Raw genomic sequence first — 19039 nt, 5'->3', positions numbered from 1 at the left:
CCTCCCTCCCTTCTTTCTTTCTTTTTTTTTGCACAGCCAGAGCCAAGGTAAACAAGATCAAGACAACCAGAGAAGCACTTGCTCCTTTCAGAAGGCAGCAAAGTGACCCATATCACCTACATACAGAGAAACATGACACATGTCAGGGAGCAATACCCTGTGGTTTCTGAGCAAAGTCTATCCCCCATCCTGTATCTGCCAACCTCCATTTAGTGTCAGATAACAAACATGGCTATACCTGTGCATCCTTTTCCTGGGCACAGAAAACAGAGACAAGTAGGCAACAAGAGTAAAACCTGACCAAAGGCAGAACAACAACATTCAAAGGCCAAGAAAGAGTAACACCCGTTTCTGAATCTTGTCTGGATTCCAGAGTCTGGAGAAGGGATGTGGGCAAATGACTAAGTAACACAGTAAGTAATGCTACCCACCAGCAGGTACCTGGCACCATCCAGGACTTCTCTAATCAAATGGCAGTGATGCTGGAGCCAGATACCTGTCTGTAGCCCACTATGCTCCTTTCTGACCACTGTCACTGCCTCACCCTGAGGCACTCTAGGCTAGCACATTCTTAGAACTATAGCCCTTAATGCATTAAGCTTAATCCTTATGTTATTTTGTTCTACTCCACTTGTTACAAAAGCTAATGCCCCCAAGAAGGCTGTCCTACTGAGGATGGTGCCAAAGGGCAGGTGTACAGGACTGGGACTCTGCTGACAATAAAGATAAAACCCAACGAAATTGAATAAGATAAAAAAAACCAGAAGAACCAAAAGAAAGAGCACACTGAAACGCATACAGATGCAGAGACACAGAGAAATCCCCGAAACACCACCAGAAACAGTAAAACATAAGCAAAAGATGACAGGAAAAGCAAAAGAAAAGAGAAACAAAAATGTCCGAACAAATTATTATGAGACATGGAACCTCCAAAAATGATACTGAGTTCATTTTGTGTTGGCCATCTACAACTGCTAGGCACGGGATCTTTCCTTAAGAGGGGTTTGTTTTGTATACCTGGTTATACTGTTGGAGAAAACTAATTTTTCCTTTGTGAACATTTATCAGCTGGAGATAGCTTCTGGCTTAGGGATGGTAGTTTGTGTCTACCTCCTCTCTCAGGGCTGGGAACCAATCTAGCTTAGGCCCATATACAGTCTGTAAGTTCCTATGTGCACCAGCCCTACTGTGTTTGGAAGGCATGTGAGTGTGTCACCAGGAAGTGTTCATCTACCTATGGCCTCCTTTGGTTCTAATACCCAGGGTAGGCTACAATGGACTTTAAGTGGATACAGTGGCCACTAAAATCCGACACACAACAGCATACAGCTACTGCCTTAGACATTTTATTAGAGAAAGTTGGCTTCCAGCAGAGATAGAATTAAATTGCTTTTGGTGAGGGAAACATCAAACCAACAGTTTCCTTTTTCCTGCTGAAGCCAATAAATGTCTGTCACATAGCGGGGACTCTTCTCCCTACTCCAACTATCACAGCACCACGAGGCTTCTGCTGGTTGGTTTGTTTTTCAGACACAAAGCCTGTCATAAGCAGGCTCCTATCCTAGGAGGTGAGCCTGGGCTTCATGGTCTAATCTGTAAGCCTCAGATTAGAGCCCCTGCTCCATCAGGCAAACTATTTAGCACTCTAAAGTCTTGCAGTAAGCTTTACAGAACTGAGAACAGTGACTTAGCTGGGAGTCAGAAAAGTCACGTTCAAAACTCCTATCCAAGGGAAAACTGAAACTTCAGAGTTTTACGGGACTACCTTCAAGTTCTAAGGAAAGCACATGACCCAGAAGAGGCCAGCAGGCAAGAAGCACTGTGCTGCGACAGGCAGCACCATGTTTATTTTCAAACTTATACAAAATCCAGACTTCAAAGACATTATCATCTAATGGGAAGCTAATTAAGGTAGTTCTAAAGCAAAATACATTAAGGTCATGCTTCCTTTTTGGGAGGCATGAGGTCTTCTGTACCTGTATCCATAAGCTAGGCTATGAGTAGACATTTAACTGAAAATGAACCTTACCTCCTCCCTGCATCATTTTGTAGATCTTGCTCTCAATGTGGAGCTGAGGATGTTTGGTTTTGACACACTCAAGCTTGATGGCAACCTCTTCTCCTGCAGCAATGTCCGTACCTTAGACAGGAAGGAGAGTACATGGATTATTCTGTGTCTTCCACATAACCCAAAGGCAAAGCCTGCTACAGAAAAGCAGGAGTGCTATTTGATATCCTTTACATCTTGTGAGGCAGGAACAGTGTTGCAGATGGAATCCAACACCCTTGAGCATGGCCAAAACCATGCCACTGAGCCACACCCTACTCTTGTAGTACTGGTTTCTTGAGAGGGACTAAATGGTACACACTTTCCACTTCCTAGTAAGAGAAGGTACTGCTGGCTGACCAACACAGAAAGCCATCTTTACTAAAAACATATAAGAAAGCATCTTTGGCATGCTACCTTCCTGTAGAATTTACCTGGACCCTCTGTACCCTCCAGCCAGTCAATATGACTGCAGGCCCCACTCCTACCCACACATCTCAACAGTCTCTCACGAACAGCTCTCATGTGGACACAATCATCTCCAAACAAACCATCACAGGCTTAAAAGACCCTCAACTAAACCAAGGAATAACTCACCACCCTTTCTTTTTGTAGATCAGACTGGCCTTGAACTCTGAGATCTGCCTGATTCTCTCAAATGCTAGGATTAAAGGCAGGTACCACCCTCAACCCGTTGGGGACACAGAGTTTTCGTTAGTTGTGACAATATTATGGTAACTAGAGCCCACGAGTTTGGAGGTAAAAAGACAGCTTTGTGTGTAAGCATCCCTTCCATGCTTTACTCTAAAGGCTCCCACATAAATGTTCCTCCATCTACCTAGTCCAAGATGCTTTGGATTTTCCTCTGCCTCCACATGGTACATCCAGGAGCCTAATAAAAACAGCCTAATGTACCATACGGCCCTCCTCCTTGACAGGTTGTTTCTAAGTAAAAAGCAATTCTATACTTCCAGGACTGTAGTTATTTGAAAAAGATTAACATGGATTTTTTTTTTATATAGCCTGATACAACCACACATGACCAGGGTCTGTGCTGGGCAGACAAGTTGTAGAGCAGCCTAGCTATCTCTCTGTGACTCAACCTTTTTTGTCAACTGAGATGGGAGGGATATGCAAGAGTTTCACAGGGAGCTGAGGAAACAAATGGTTAATGAGTCACTTAGGTGGATTGTGAAGCAAGGCCCATAAGCATAGGGACAACCTAAAGCCAACAAATTGTGTCTACTGCCAACCAAGAATCACAAATCATTTTGGTCTGTCAGACGGCTGGCTGCTCAGAGAACATCTGGGCCGAAAGCCAATCTCCAATGCTGCAGATCCAAAAGAACAGGATCTAATCACTACCATTGACCAATCTAGGTTTAAGAACTTCATTTACTATTCCACAAGAAATCTTTGGGACATTAGTAGTATGAAGCAATGTATCTTATTCTTCTTGCCTACAGGCAGGGCAACATATCCACTTACACAAGAAATGACTTCACCTAGAATGCATCTGTAGATGAAAAATGACCTCTGAATTCTTTTAAGGACCTGGACTCTGAGCTGAACTTGCCAGCCAGGAGCTATGGTGACTCACTTCACCAGTTATGTCAGCAACTCTCTGAACCCCAAAGCAGTACTCTCTGGGACACCATACCACCCTTGCCAGCTGGCAGATCCACAGGGACAAGACAGGCTGGGGCCAACCAGCCTACTGGATTGGGACCTTCAGGAAGGTGGAAAACGTCTCTAGCTTTACTCTTCTGTGGCTCCTGCAATACTCTCAGCATTGGGAACAAATGACCAATGACAATTCTACAACTTAATGTGAAATTACACCATTTCTCCCCACCCCCCATCTTCTTGTGGGGGTGGGTTCAAGAAAGTTTCTGTGTAGCTCTGGCTGTCCTCGAACTTGTTCTGCAGACCAGGCTGTCCTTGAACTCAGAGATCTGCCTGCCTCTGTGGGTATTAAAGGTGTAAGCCACCACTGCCTGGCTTAATTACATTTTTTCATGCAGCCAATGACATAAACTAATGAATTACATTTTTTCATGCAGCCAATGCCATATACTATGTCACAAAAAAGCCTGCAGGACCTATTAAGAGGTCCTGAGTGAGGTACTGAGTCTGATAGTCAGGAGAGTAGAAGATGGACACTGGACAGGCATACAGACTTGAGGGGACAGATAATGCCTACTCCAGGGACTGCATCACCTGTGCACAAAGACTAAGCAGCTCCAAGTTCCATCTGCCTTACAGGTGCCAATGTAGACTCACTGGTTTGTAGCCCTGTATATCTGTCCTCTCACCCCAGCGGACCGAATCTCCTGAGCCCCACAAGCATGCTAATCTAGTCCAGACCTCAGACTGCTCCTGGGCCAAACTCAGAAGGACCTAGGAACTCTGGAAGTGACTTACACTACTGAAATTTACAATACCAGGTTCTTTACCATATATAAGTCTGATAAATACTACCAGAAGGGACACTAGTACCTAAAAGATGCCATTGCAATCAGGGGTTCAGATGCAGAACAGATAAAAAACATTTATTTGAGACCCATAAGGTTGAACAGTCCAAAAGGTTACATGAATCTAACCCAGCACATCACTCTGTCTAGGGCAGGAAGGTAACACTGAATGACAAGCCCAAATGCTGGTCACTCTCATCAGGATCTAGCTTGTCTGGACTGGAGAGATGACCCAGTAGGTAAAGAGTACTGGCTGCTTTTCCAGGTCAGCTTATTTCCCCGTATCCACAGGGAAGTCAACACCTGTCTTACAACTTTAAGCAGATCAGACATCCTCTTCAGGCTTCTTCAGGCACTGCAAGCACGTGGTGCACAGACATGTGAGAAGGCAAAACATATTTTTTAAAAAAGCCAACAACATTATAGCTGGGCAGTGGTGGCATATGCATGCCTTCACTGGGGAGGCAGAGGCAGGTGGATCTCTGAGTTTGAGGCCGGCCTGGACTACAGAGTGAGTTCTAGGATAGCCAGGGCTATGTTTTAAAAACTGAAAAAAGAAAGAAAAGGAGATTTATTCAATGTAGTCACATTGGGCAAAACAACACAAAGGAATCTAGTGACTCCCCTGTCCCCATCACTCAGCACTGACTTGAGGTTCAAAGCTGCCCTAGGGTTTTGACTATATAGGACATCTACGAACACGGTGGGCATGCGAGGCCCAGGGTCGACCCTCCTGCAACTTCAAATACAGGGCAAGAAGTAAGCAAAATCAAGTTGTGGTTCCACCATTATTGTCTCAGTTCTAGATCTGTCCTGTAAGTAGTCACATAAGCCATCAGAACTGTGAATTCTTTCTGGATATTCAGTTCCTTTTTTTTTGAGGGGGGGGGGCTAACCAGGACTTCAGCTTTGACTTTTCTCCAACAACAGGTAAATTTAATCCTTTGATGTCTGGCATAGTAGGTAACACACTAACTACCCTACCATGAGGACCAGAGTTTAGACTCCTAGCACCTATTTAAATGCCAGGTAGGTGTGGGATCCCACTTATCAGCCCTACATGCAGGAAGCACAGATTGGATTTCTGGACCAAGCTTGTTAACTAGATTAGTCAAAAACTATAGAGTTCTGGTTTCAAGTGAGAGCACTTGCCTCAATATATAAAGTAGAGAGGGACTGAGAAGTCACTGATGTCAGCTTCTGGCTTCCACATATATGTGTACCCTGTACACACGCACCCACAGGTAAACACACATGCATGTAGGCACACCACACGAATACACAATTTTTCTTAAAAGATATCCTTCCTGTTGAAGGCCACTGTGAGATCAGAAGTACCACTCTCTTTAACCCTCAGTGTTCAGAAGCCATTCAAAGTTGTGAGGAAAAAAAACCAGATGAAAAACACTACTAAGGTTTAACTCCCAAGGGATGCTTAGGCCCATCATAAAATCTGACTGCATTGTCAGCTGAGGTGCAGAGAAACTGGAATAATGGGTAAGGAACAAATTTATACAGTGGACAAGAAACTCCCGTTTTACCTATGACATCCTCAGACTTTACTGCTTGCTTCCAGAGGAGAGATAAGGATGAAAGCAGCTGTCAAAACAGCAGGTAGGTAAAGCTTGTCTTGCCTCTCTTGCACTTTGTAGGTTGGGCCTGTACTGTTCCACAGAACAGACCCTCACTTACTTAACATGGACAACTTGGACCCCAGCCTAGCCCACACAGCAAACTCTTCCCTAAGTTACCCATGCCCCCTTTGGGCTGGGAACAAACTTGACTTAAGAGTAAAATGTTATCCAGTAGGGACTGGAGAGATGGCTTAGCAGTTAAGAGCCCCAGCTGTAACTCCAGTTCCAAGGGCTTCTACGCCCTCTTTTGGTCTCCAAGGGCACTACATATATACAGTATGCAGACAAAACATTCATATAAAATTAAAATAAGAAAAGGAAGTTATCAAGTGGCAAAGTGCCAGCAAAAGGGCTTTCTACTGGTTCCCTATGTGTCAGAAACATTAGTCTGCAATCAACATATGCTGGGGTGAGGTTAGGGCAGAGAGGCTGCTTAAATCAACAAATGCTTCTGTCCAGGGGTCATCTATAGGTATGTGGGTAGTGGCACATTCTACATCTGGCTGGCTTAGACAAAGACTGAGACTGGGTTTTCTAAAACCTGGGCAATCAAAAAATAGACTCACGATGCCAGTTCCTTCTAACGAGGTAGTTTTAGACATGAGCAATAACATGGCAGGCCACTACAGACTTTCCTTTTGCCTGTTGGCACTGCAGGCCATCAGGGAAGGTACAAGCACAGGTTTAATGATTTATGACCACAGTTTTACATATTTCTATGTAAAAATGTCTCAGGAAGAAATATAAAAAACCCCAACTCCCAGGCTTAAAACAGGGAGAACCCCACTGGAAGAATTAAAGTGCTTTATGAGGAATACCAAAGTGGGAGAGTTAGGAATTTTTCAAATACACTTGCACCAGAATGCATGTCACATAGACTTCAAGATGAGGCTCCAACTCCACGCATGCTCATAGGGCTCCTCAACCTACAGTATGGGAGAGCCAATCCACCCATTGTCATCAGGTCCTCTGTCTCCAACCTGTCCTGTAGACCTGCTTTTCTAGCCTATCTCATTCTGAATCGCTCATTTCATGTTCAGTTTCCCAAGAGGGTAGCTTGAAAGGACAGTGATGAGGGCTGAGAGCCAAGCAGAGAAAGAAAGACTGGCAGTGGGCAGTGCTTAATCCCCCACAAAAGGCACACTGTAGGCCCAGCATGTTGGCATACAGCACTCAGAAGGCAGATCTGAGTTCAAGGCCAGCCAGGGCTACACAGTGAGACCATGTCTTAAAACAACAACAAAAAAACTTCACGCCAACAGAAAAGCCAGTGACTCTAACCGTAGGATCCAGTGTCCATCTTGGAGCACAACAGAGGAGTCACCAAATTAAAACTTTCTGGAAAAGGTTAGCTCACGTGATCAAATGCTGTGCCCAGGCCTGTGTCTAAGCCAGCCACCACCCACACACTTGTGGAAGACCCTGGGCAGGACATGCATCTGCTGGTTCATACAGGTGTTCAGCCCTTTGTCCTGTCCCATCCTCTGGATGGAGATGTTTTTTCTTTCTCTTTTTTAAGGCCGTGGGAAGCAGGTGGGGCAGAAGGGATGTGAGTGACTAAGGAAGCTGCAACCGCAGACACAGCCTGCACTCTCCTGGAGAAAGGTTTACAGCTCTGAATGACATGTGACCACCATAGCACAATTGGTTGTTAGAATCAATCTTCAGAAAGTATAAAACCTTTTGGCAAAATCTCAAGGAACAAAAAGTTTCAAAATACCTATTTTCTGATGCCCACGAAAAGGTAGCTAATGGATTAGTTTTCAGTATAGCTCCTATATCCTGAGGTTAAACTTCTGCCAAAATCTATTGTTCTATAAATAAGCCAAACAGCTCCAATTTACCCAGCACTTTGACTCCCAAACATTGCCGAAAAGGCATTTGGCTCACTACTTGGTTATAAATATTTAAATAAGCAAACCCTAAGCATCTCTAACCATATTTCACTCATCAGACCACTCTGGCAACAAGTTCAGGTTCAAAGGCACTCATGTGGCACAAAGCAGGGCTACCCTGTATGCTACCCAGGCACCATAGACACTTATGAACCACCCAAACGGGCCAGCTGTTCACCCCACACTGCCAGCTCTCAAGGTCCTAAGAAGAGTTGGAGTGGAAGTTCTTAAACCTAGGAAGCCTGAATGGCAAGGCCCAAAGCACTGCTTCTTCCTGACTCTCCATTAGAAGTACAACAGCCAAACAAATAAATGCTGGGGACGGGCTACTGCTCAACAGAGCATGGTCACCTCAAACAGGAGCTTACCACCAGAACGCTCCAAGTTCTCAAGGTGCTTTGGAATAACATATAACTCTACTGAGAAATACAAGAAAAAGTTTTTACTGAAAAGTCCCCACCTGTCGGGGATATACGTATATACACGTATAAACAGGCATACCCTTCCACCGTTAAGTCTGACATAATCTAAGCTAGTTTAACCAAGTCTAGGAGTCTCGTGTCTACCTTCAGAGTTCTGAGAGCCGTCAAGAGAACTTTCACACCACTTCTCTCCCCTCTAGTCTGCCAACATCTCGATTCTGAATGTTTCAGCATTCAACAAAACTTCATTCCTGTTGATTTCCGGATGTCCAGTAGTCAACTTAGACTCTCAACACATCCTGAAGACCCCAACCAAACCAAGACCTTTCAGGCCAGGCACAGGGAACAATTTCAGATCTGTTTTGGAGTAAGGTAGCAGTAGCTAGGAGGCGAAGGGTGATCCCATCAGCGGGTCAGCTAACCCGAGATGCCATTGTGGAAAAGGGCAGGCCCAGACAGCCCCAAGAACCCTTAGAAATCAGCTGGCCATTTCCCCATTTCTGACTGGGACACTCCCCACCTCCACACTACATTTGGATTGTTTTGACATTTCTCCCCCACACATGAAAACATCCAGGACTACACTGCAGGGATGAGGAACAAGACCAGACCCTCTGCGGAGGAGAGCATGGCCTTTGTTTACTGCGGTGACCTTAGGTGGGGGAAGATGCTGACGCCCGGGCCAGGCCCTGCCCCCTCCGGGCCCCACCCCCAGTCGGCTGCCCTCCCCTGTCCCGCTCTCCCCTCCCCCTCCCCGCTGTCCCCCGGCCCAGGCCCGCTGTCCTTTTCCCACGCCCTCTGACACCCCACAACCTCTCCCCGAGGCCCGCTGCCCCCCGCCTCTAGGCCTTGTTCTTCCTCTCCCGGGTCTCTGATCACTCCCCAGACATGCTCCGAGCTCTGCTCCCACGGTCCTGCAGTCCCCAAGCCCAGCAGTCTCCCAGCCCTTCCCCGCACCCCACCCCGACCCGCCGCGCCCAGCCCCCCGGCCGCGCTCGCACAGCGGCCGTTGGTGTCTGGCCGCGGCCGGTGGCCCGGGCCCTCGGACTGCGGGGATGCCGAGTGGCCGAGTGTCCACTACGGCCCTGCGCAGGCCTCGGCCTGCCGGCGACCCCGCCCGCCGACCCGCAAGGCTCCCGGGTGCTCGATGGCGCCGGGCCTCACCGAGATAGATGTCTCCGAAGGAGCCGCTGCCGATCTTGCGGCCCAGTCGGTACCTGTTCCCGACCCTCAGCTCCATGGCAGCGGTGCGGCTCGCTGCTGCGCGCCCGGCCGCTTCCTGGGTCTGCGCTCCGGGAGGCGGCGCCGCTGCTGCCGCTACTGCGGGTCCGGTCCGACTCCGCCCCCCTCACGGCCCCGCTTTCACCATCGCTTTCCGGTCGCCCCGTCGCTCTCAGCGCCTCAATACGGGGCGGATGGGACAGTCCGAGCGCCGCCGCCGCTGCTCCGGCCCCTGCCGGCCCCGCTCGCCCTCTCCCCGCCGCGGATGGACTCGGATCTTCCGGGCCTAAATCCCCCTTCAGCTGCCTAAAGGAGCCGCCGCCATCGCGCTGTGACGTCACTTCCCCTAGCAACCTAAGGGGGCGGGGGCCACCGTGCTCGGGGGCGGGGCTTGGCTACTTGATGGATTGCGCAGTCGCAACCAGGCCTGTGTCTCTGTCCCAGTGTCCACTGTTCCCACAGGATGACTACAGCTGGTCTCTGGTCTTCCCATTTGCCTCCAACAGAAGTCCGAGGAAGCTAAGCCATGTGTGGTAAGGAATACCTGTAGTTCCAGCCCTTGGGAGTTCGAGACCAGCCTGGGCTACAGAGACCCTGCCCCTAAACACACCACGTATACCAAAATAATGCGCTCGAGAAACTAAGTAGCAGTTCCTTTTATAAACCCCGGGAAAGGCCCTTTATAGGTAGGGGAGATAGGGGAACAGAGCAGAGAGGGCGGTCCAGGCTTGGCTCTGGGGTCACTACTAGACAGACCTTGTAGGAATCACCGGTTCTTGGCTTTGAACGGTGCAAAACGTGCTGCTGCCTGCCAGCTTCTTGCACATCAAGGGTTGTAAGGAAAGTGGGCTTCCTGGGACCCACGGTGGACAGGAAGGTAAATTTTGAGTTCACTGAGGGTGTAGAGAGTATATCCCAGATTCTGGTCTCTCTCCAGGGCCATCTGCCTGGAGAGCAAGTCAACATTTTTTTATCTGGTCTGTATTGGATCTGAATGTTCTTCCTGGCAGACACAAACATGAATTCAGAAGTTCAGGCCGACGGCCAGCTTCCAAGACTTGGCTGTCCATTCTGACCACTGGGGAGGGGTTTTGGAAGCGCCACCACACAGGAGGTGCACCCTAACCAGGAGGGGACAACCTTCCAAACAGATGCTTTTCTAGGCCCACTCCCACCCAGCTAGAACACAAGAGTCATAGACCAATGTAATGCTTATATTTATTTGGTCAGTGAGCACCCACAGAACTCTGCACAGGGTATAGAGCTGCATGGTACCTCAGCAACCCCTGCCTCGTGGGCAAGACAAGCATTCCAGCTATTGCCCTGCAGAAGCACATGGAACTCATATGTCTCCTAGCGTCCTCAATTCACCAGCCTTCCTTTTGGCAGTCCTGCGATGCCTGCCTGCACAGTCAGGTTGGGGAGCATTACACAGTGTAGCTGGAGACAGAGGACACCAGAAGGCAAACTGAAACCAGTGGTCACTGAGTGGCGGGTAGTTGGGAACTGCCCAGCTTTTTAGTCCAGGAGTCAGAGCCAGACTCCACCAAACTAGTCAAAATAATTTTACTGACAGAACTCACTTACAATTTTTTTTTCTGTTGATGAACAACACCTAACTTCATCAGAGAAGCCCATACATTGAACTGGAAACAGCAAGCCTGGTATCTGGCCTACCCTCTCTCTTAACAACCTCGGGCCTGATCTTGGCCTGGTGGTCCTCCCTCTGGAGTACCTGCTCTGTCTGAAGTAGGAAACCTAGGGTGTGAGCTTCTGTATGCCTGGGGTTCTGCATACAGAATGGGACTTTCCTATTTCTTGTAATCAGGACAGTCAGCTGATAAAGTAACCAAAGTTCTTGCTGCGTTTTACTTACTTGCTGGTCAGAAGGAGGCAGTGCATGGAAGAAGCCCCAGGCAGGATCGATGGCTCTGGTTTTTGAAGGTCATTTGTAAGCATCCTGTGCCAGGGTTCTTGGCTTCTCATCACAATATCTTGCTGCAGGAAGAGTGTGCCAAAGCCATCCCCATCCCCTGCATGCTGGTCGGGGATCGCACAGGCTGAGCTCATGCTCATAGCAACTGTGCACCACAGGCACCTCTGAAGCTCAGGTTCTTTCTGAACTCACACTCCACCCTCTCACCACACTGCTAGCAATTTAAACACTCTTGAGAGGGGGCCAAGTATCAGTCCTGTAGACCCTTCTCCTGTAGTGACAATGCCCACGAAAAGGCCCGTACAGGTGCTTAACAAACATGCTGTGTCCTGCTGGAAATAGCCTTGTTACCTTTCTGGCTCATGGTGACCCTAAGGGATACCCACACTTAAGTACTCAGTAACATCAGCTTCACAAATAACTTCCATGATCAGATGTCCAGCCCAGTGTGGGGCATGAGGCCAGACCAGTCCAAAGCAAGACAACAAGGTATAAATATACTTCCTTGAGGTCCTGAGGTAGCTTCTGTGGGGTCCTGGTTATCCCCCTCTTATCCTCACTTCCCAACAAGGGTGCTGATTTAGGCTCTCCCTCAAAACTCATATGAAGACTCCCTAAGTATGTTGTAGACTGGGCACTCCTGCCCAACTAAAGTCTATTTTAACCACAAACCCCAACAGAAGCATAGTTGTCTCAGGAAGGTTTGAGTAGCCCTTGTTGGAGTTGGGGAGGTAGGCAACTTTCCAGGTGACCCCCAACAACTTGGAGTATAGATTCCATCATGGCCTTGCTGAACACAGCCATAGCTCTGCCTGCTGGGCTTCACTGTGAGGGTCGTATGTGTCTGTAGATTCCCCCACCCCCAATGCTTGTAGTAGGTGTGAGCTTCCAGATTCATACAAGACCACTCCGCTTCAGCCTAAAGTTCCCCAGCCTCCCAGGCACAGGGCGAGGTTCCCTTTCACAGTCCCCACTGGGGAAGCCATGTCTGGCGAGCGGAGATCCAGCCTGCCTTTCACCCCGAGCCATCAGAAAAAGAGGAGACTGAGAACAGAATAAACACATCCTCTTTCCTGGAAGTATGAGAGATGTCTCCCGTTGAGCAGCCTGCATGAGTGTGTGTACCCTTGTTTAACTGGAGTTCACCTTCCATGCAGCCTGCTATTTAAATCCTGCAAGTCATCCTCACCCGTATCCTCAGAAGTATAACACCAAGCCTCCATAGTTTTTGCCCCCTTTTATTTAAATTCCTTCTAGGTTTATTCATTTTATTTTGCATGTGAATGAGTTGACCACATGTATGTCTGTGTGCCATGTGGGTGGTGGAGATAAAACCCAACTCCTCTGAAGAGCAACACGGGTTCTTCTCACTGAAGCATCGTATCCTTGAACCCCCAGATTTCACCTCTCTATACTCCCCACAAAGAAACCCAAAGTAGCACATACTTTGGGAGTGAACAGAGAAGCAAGGCTTAGACCCTAGGGACTCAGAATTGACACTTCTTCCTGTGTGGCCATCTGAACTCCCAAGTGATGATCAAAAGAGTAGACACTCGAATTCCCCACCCAGCCTCATGTCAGTCCTTGTCAGGCAAGCAGTAGTCACAGGCCCAATCTCCAGGATCAGGGAGCGTGTGTATATGTCTGTGTGTCTGTGTCTGAAGACCTGACTCAGGTTGGATACAGAATGAGAGGTGCGATGGAGATCCCCTCACAGCTCTTGTGGTGGCTCCATTTTTCCTGGCCACTTGACTCTGTTCTTCTCAGTGGACTGCTCTAACTTCTAGAAGTTTCTGCTCATAACAGCTTCCCTGGTCCCCCAGTTGCGAATCCATTCAGTTTGGTAAGAGATAATAGCTGGCAACTAGCCAGTTCTTTTTCTGCATCAGAGATCACTGGCTAGCCCCAAACTGTCACTTTTGAGACAGGTCAGAGAGAACTGAGTCATTCACAGGAATTCTCAGAAGCTGCCTCTGGCTTCCACTGAGGTAGCCCCTGGGGCTCTTGGGGGTCACTGATAGGGGTTTGTGTGTACTTGAAGAGAAAGCCATCAGTTCAGTTCATACCAGCTGGCTTCCCGATGAGCATCAAAGGTCAAGGTCCTCTCCTGCAGCTCTACTGTCCCTGCAGAACCACAGGAATGCCCATGCACTTTGCCCAAGGTGGCACCAAGCCTATCGTTGCTGGTGAGGTGGGTGAAGACAGATAAACCTACTCACAAGTGAATAGAAATTGACAGATTATCAAAAGATTAGTCAGAGTTCTCTAAAGAAACAGAACTAATTGAATATATATATTTATATATTTATATTTATATAGAACAGTAGTTCAGTAATGGCTGTTTGTCAATGGAAGGTCCAGTTGTTGTTCAGTCCACAAGGCCGGATGTCTCAGCTGGTCTTCAGTATGCACTGGGATCCCAAAAGAGTAGGCTCCAAATGCCAGTGAAGGAGTGAACTTGCCAGCCAGAATGAGGGCAAGCAGGCAAAGAGTGAAGGCTTCCTTCTTCCATGTCCTTTATAGAGGTGGCCAGCAGGAAGTGTGGCCCAGGTCAAAGGTGTATCTTCCAACCTCAAAAGACCTGGATTAGAAGTAGGTCTTCTTCCCACTTCGAGTGATTTAATTTAAGAAAGAATCTCACACAGATGTGCACAGCCACTTGGGTTTCAGTTCATTCTAATTGTAGTAGAGTTGACAACCAATAGCCACCACAGTGACTGCCTTGGGTGGACTGGTGGAGAGCTGTCCCTGTGGAGGACTCCCCCCAGTGGAACATGACGGTTACTGCATGAGCGGCCACCAGTGTGCATGCACACACAGGTGTGTGTGTGTGTGTGTGTGTGTGTGTGTGTGTGTGTGGTGTGTGTGTGTGTGTTGGGCCAAGCTATCACCCAGCCAAATGCTGAAGGTAATCCCAGGAAGCTCGGGGCTTCTTGCACTCAGGTGAGACACAGGCACCTGTAAGCTGTGGAAAGTAGCACTTTGGGGTCTCAGAAGTTGTGTGCCAGTCCTGATAACTAATGGGCAGAGGTGGGGGATCCCTGACCCACACTAGAGGGAATGGAAGTGAGTTTGTTCCCCCACCTATCTTAACTCAGCCCCATGGGGACAAGGCCTGACAGAGGCCAGAACAGGCCCTAGAGAGTTGGCTCGAGGTGGAAGGCACCAAACACATGTGGCTACTTAAGTTACCCTTTAAAAGGAGAGAGATAGCTGTCTGGTGTGTGATTCACGGAAGCTTGGTAATGACCATCTGCCAGAGACATGAGAGACAGGTGGACCCCCGAGTGCACCCCTGGCTGGGCCTAGGCATCGCCCCGAGTCCTCACAGCAGAATTTAACAATGAGTACCACTGGGTTCCACACTTGGGAGCTGAAGCTCAAGAGTTGAGTAACACTGCTCTAAGAAAGCCCCGGACTCAGGCTGCCTCCTAATCTTGACTCTTGACCTGACATAGTTCCTGTTGAATTATCACTCAGCTACTGCTGTGGGGGAGGGGCATACTGCAGCAGCTCTGGTCCACAGTGGCCTCTCTAGAGCTAGCCGCGTAGCTTTGGGTTCCTCTTAGCCCACCGCTCTTCCCCCACATCCTCTCCTATCCTGATTCCTAGGCCTTCCTATTAGGTTCAAAGTCCTGCCCCTCTGTAATCCCCTCTCATAGCCCTGGCCGGTGACAAGAACTGACACCATTGCAGCTGCCATGGCAGAGCAGGCCATGGGGGATACCTGCCTGGTTTGAAGGAAATCTCAGTAGTCTCCAGATATTCCCTCCCTGCTCAGACTGTGCCCCCAGTCCATGTTACCAGGCTATAGATTCAAGGCTAGGAGAGTCATACCTGTCTCTGGCCTGAGACCTTGCACTTTTCTTGTGGACAGGGAGGCAGAGGAGAGGCCCATCCAGTACCCCATTGTGTCTAGGCACCAGCCAGACCAGCATGAGAGCCGACACTCCCGTTATTCCTGCATCTCTAGCCTGTGGGGCACTGACTGGGCAGTGAGTCCCCAGCCCAGTTTTTCTTTGTTTCCCGAGGTGAGCACCCAGTTAGCTGGCAGCCATAGGACCATACTCAGCACCTCCTCCAGGATGCCTACCCACCCCAACAGGCTTGCTTCCCAGTGGAGTCATCCATGCAGGGAAGGGATGGGTGCTGGCAGCCTTTGATGTCAGCACTTCCCCTTCAGGGAAGACGTCACACCCAGCTTGACTGGCAGAGCTCAGCTCTGTCCAATCCAATCTTGAGCAGACTCACTGAAGGCGACCAAAGCAAGGGTGTTGTAGTACTAAGGGAGTTTGGGGTGAAATCAGGATAAGATCTTGATCCTCTCGAAGGAGGCTCAAAAGACCTGGGTGGGAGGACAAAACGGACATAGGAGGTTGGGGAGATGGCCATATATGGGTGTGACTGTCAGATTATTAGAAATAATTGCTGGGGCTAGACAAAGTGGCACAAGCCTGTAATCCCAACACTCAGAAGATGGAGGCATGAGGACCAGGCATTCAAGGTCATCCTTCGCTACTCAGCGAATCCTTTGAGGAAACAGTAGAGTATATAAGACCCTGTCTCAAAAACAATCAGAAAATGCTGGAGACATGGTTTAATTAATAATTGCTTGCTGTGCCGGGCGGTGGTGGCGCACGCCTTTAATCCCAGCACTTGGGAGGCAGAGGCAGGCAGATTTCTGAGTTTGAGGGTTCGAGGCTAGCCTGGTCTACAGAGTGAGTTCCAGGACAGACAGGGCTACTCAGAGAAACCCTGTCTCGAAAACAAAACAACAACAAAAAAAATTGCTTGCTGTACAAGGACAAGGACCCGAACTTTAACCCTAGAAACCAGGTTTAAAACAAAACAAAAAATAGGCATGTCAAGTGTAGTGACACAAGCCTTTATCCCAGCACTCGGTAAGCATGGTATAAGAGAGTTCTAGGCCAGCCAGGCATACTTAGGGATACTGTCAAAAAAAAAAAAAAAAGCAAACAAGCGACAGAAACAAAAGAACAGTTATGGCAGCCTGCATTGACTTTCTAAGAAGATGGAAACAAGTGGATTTCTGGGGCTCAATAATCAGTCCATTGTGACTGTCTTCTGAATTAAGCTATTAACTGCTATCTTGAATTCAGCTGTACCCCGTTGCAAAAGGACAGTCCCATTTGGGATTGGTGACTGTTTACATCCCTTCATGGAATGTTAGGCTAATGAGACCCTCACTTGAGTAGTGGCTTCCTAACACCTGTTGTATGCGTACAGCTCTGCCTTAGTTGCACGAAGCCTATTGGAGGGGCAAGAACCATGGTTCTCAACCTGCCTAATGCTGCAAACCTTTATTACAGTTCCTCATGTTGAGGTGATCCCCCAACCATAAAATTATTTTCGTTGCTACTTCATAATTGTAATTTTGCTGCTGTTATGAATCATATGTAAATATCTGTGTTTGCTGATGGTCTTAGGTGAACCCTGTGAAAGGGTCGTTCAATCCCCACAAGGGTCTGCAACACACAAGTTGAGAACCACTAGAATAGTGTATTTAGGGGGTTGAGGACTAGAGGAAGAGACTCCATTTATGGAAATGTGAGAAAGCCTTCATCTCTGCTGGGTAGAAGTTTTCCAGGTGTGGCTTGTTTAGAATAACATGCCTATAAGTAACCCTTTACCGATGCTCGGTAACGAAGTCCAATAAACTTGCCAGTTTTCCAGAGAGAGTGTATTACTGTGAAGAGATACCATGACCAAGGCAACTCTTATAAAAGACAGCATTTAATTGGGCTGGCTTACGGGTTCAGAGATTAAGTCTATTATCAAGGCAGGAAGCGTGGCAGTGTCCAGGCAGAGATGATGCTGGTGAAGGAGCTGAAAGTTCTACATCTTGATCGAAAAAGCCAGGAAGAGGGTCTCCAAGCCCACCCCCACAGTGACACACTTCCTTCAACAAGGTCATACCTACTTCAACAAGGCCACGTCTCCTAATAGTGCCACTCCCTGAGCCAAACCACATTTTTCTCCCAGCCTCCATAGGCTTGTTCAAATACATGAGTCTATGGGGACATACCTAGCCATATTATAATGAAAAATACATTTAGTCCAACTTCAGAAGTCCCCATAGGCCGGGCGGTGGTGGCGCACGCCTTTAATCCCAGCACTTGGGAGGCAGAGGCAGGCGGATTTCTGAGTTCGAGGCCAGCCTGGTCTACAGAGCAAGTTCCAGGACAGCCAGGGCTACACAGAGAAACTCTGTCTTGAAAAAAAGAAGAAAAAAAAAAAAAAAAAACAAGTCCCCATAGACTATAAAAGTCTCAACAATGTGAAAAGTTGAAAGTCTCTTCTGAGATTCATCCAATCAATGTACTGTCAAAAAGCAGATCACATATTTTCAACATCACAGAATATACATTGCCATTCCAAAAATATCATAGTAAGGAAATACTAGAACAAAGCAAGACTAAAAACCAGCTGGGCAAGCTCTAAACTCCACGTTTCTGTGTCCAGTGTCAAAGCAGTCTTCAGATCTCCAATTCCTTTCATCTTTATTGACTGCTGTTGGCAGATCTGGCATTCAGCAGCAACAAACTTGATTCTCCTGGGCTGGTTCCACTCGCTCTTAGTAGCTTTTCTTAGCAGGTATCCCACTGCTCTGGCGTCGCTAACGTCTTCAGGTTTCCAAGGCAATTCAACTTTACAGCTTCTTGTTCCAGAGCCTGGATCCAACACATGATCTTCTGGGGTCTCCAAAGGGCTTGGGTCACTTCTCCAGCTCTCCACTCTATAGCATTCTAGGCCCAGGTTGACGCCACTCTACTGCTGCTGTTCTTGGTGGTCATCCCATAGTACTGGCATCTCCAATACACTGGGTTCTTCTACTGTAACTAGGCTTCACCAGTGGTCTTTCATAGGCTCTCTTCATGGTGCCAAGCCTCACATTCTTTGCATGACCCCTTCAGTCCTGGGCCATTAACTCCAACTGAGGCTGCATCTTCACCAATGGCTTTCCCTGGCCTTTCAAAGTGCTAGGCCTCAGCTGCTGTCTATGACCCCTTCATACATTCAAAGAAAATACCACCTGGGTGATTCTTACAGATTACCAAGTCCAGCTGCAGCACGAGGTACAACCTTGGCTATCTCTGGAACACAGCTTCTTTGTGCTCTCAGAAAACACTTCCCAGATTTCACCTCAGTGATGCCAGTCTCTTCTCAATCACTGATAATTTCTTTTCTTTTCTCTTTTTTTTCGAGAAACAGGGTTTCTTTGTGTAGCCCTGGCTGTCCTGGAACTCACTCTGTAGACCAGGCTGGCCTCGAACTCAGAAATCTGCCTGCCTCTGCCTCCCAAGAGCTGGGATTTGACAGCGCCAGCGCTGCCTGCAGTACCGAGCTCGGGCGTAGGCCTGGGGGATTAAAGAAATACTCAGACTCTGG

At 48.2% G+C, this 19039-nt stretch overlaps 1 protein-coding gene across 2 annotated transcripts in view; it reads right to left on the bottom strand.

Moving 5' to 3' along the window:
* The window catches only part of Csnk1d (casein kinase 1 delta), a 29030-nt gene extending 18957 nt beyond the window's left edge, over positions 1 to 10073 (bottom strand). For both annotated transcript variants that reach the window (XM_028787846.1, XM_028787844.1), the window contains exons 1-2: positions 9637 to 10073; positions 2030 to 2140 (exon numbers count right to left, since the gene is read on the bottom strand). In XM_028787846.1, coding sequence (XP_028643679.1) covers positions 2030 to 2140; positions 9637 to 9712 — 187 coding nt within the window. In that variant the 5' untranslated portion in view covers positions 9713 to 10073. The remainder of the gene's footprint in view (positions 1 to 2029; positions 2141 to 9636) is intronic.
* Between the last annotated feature and the right edge of the window lie 8966 nt (positions 10074 to 19039).

This window comes from Grammomys surdaster, unplaced genomic scaffold (assembly GCF_004785775.1).
Source record: "Grammomys surdaster isolate TR1022 unplaced genomic scaffold, NIH_TR_1.0 125688, whole genome shotgun sequence".
NCBI classification, from domain to species: domain Eukaryota; kingdom Metazoa; phylum Chordata; class Mammalia; order Rodentia; family Muridae; genus Grammomys; species Grammomys surdaster.
This window is presented reverse-complemented; position numbering and strand designations above follow the sequence as displayed.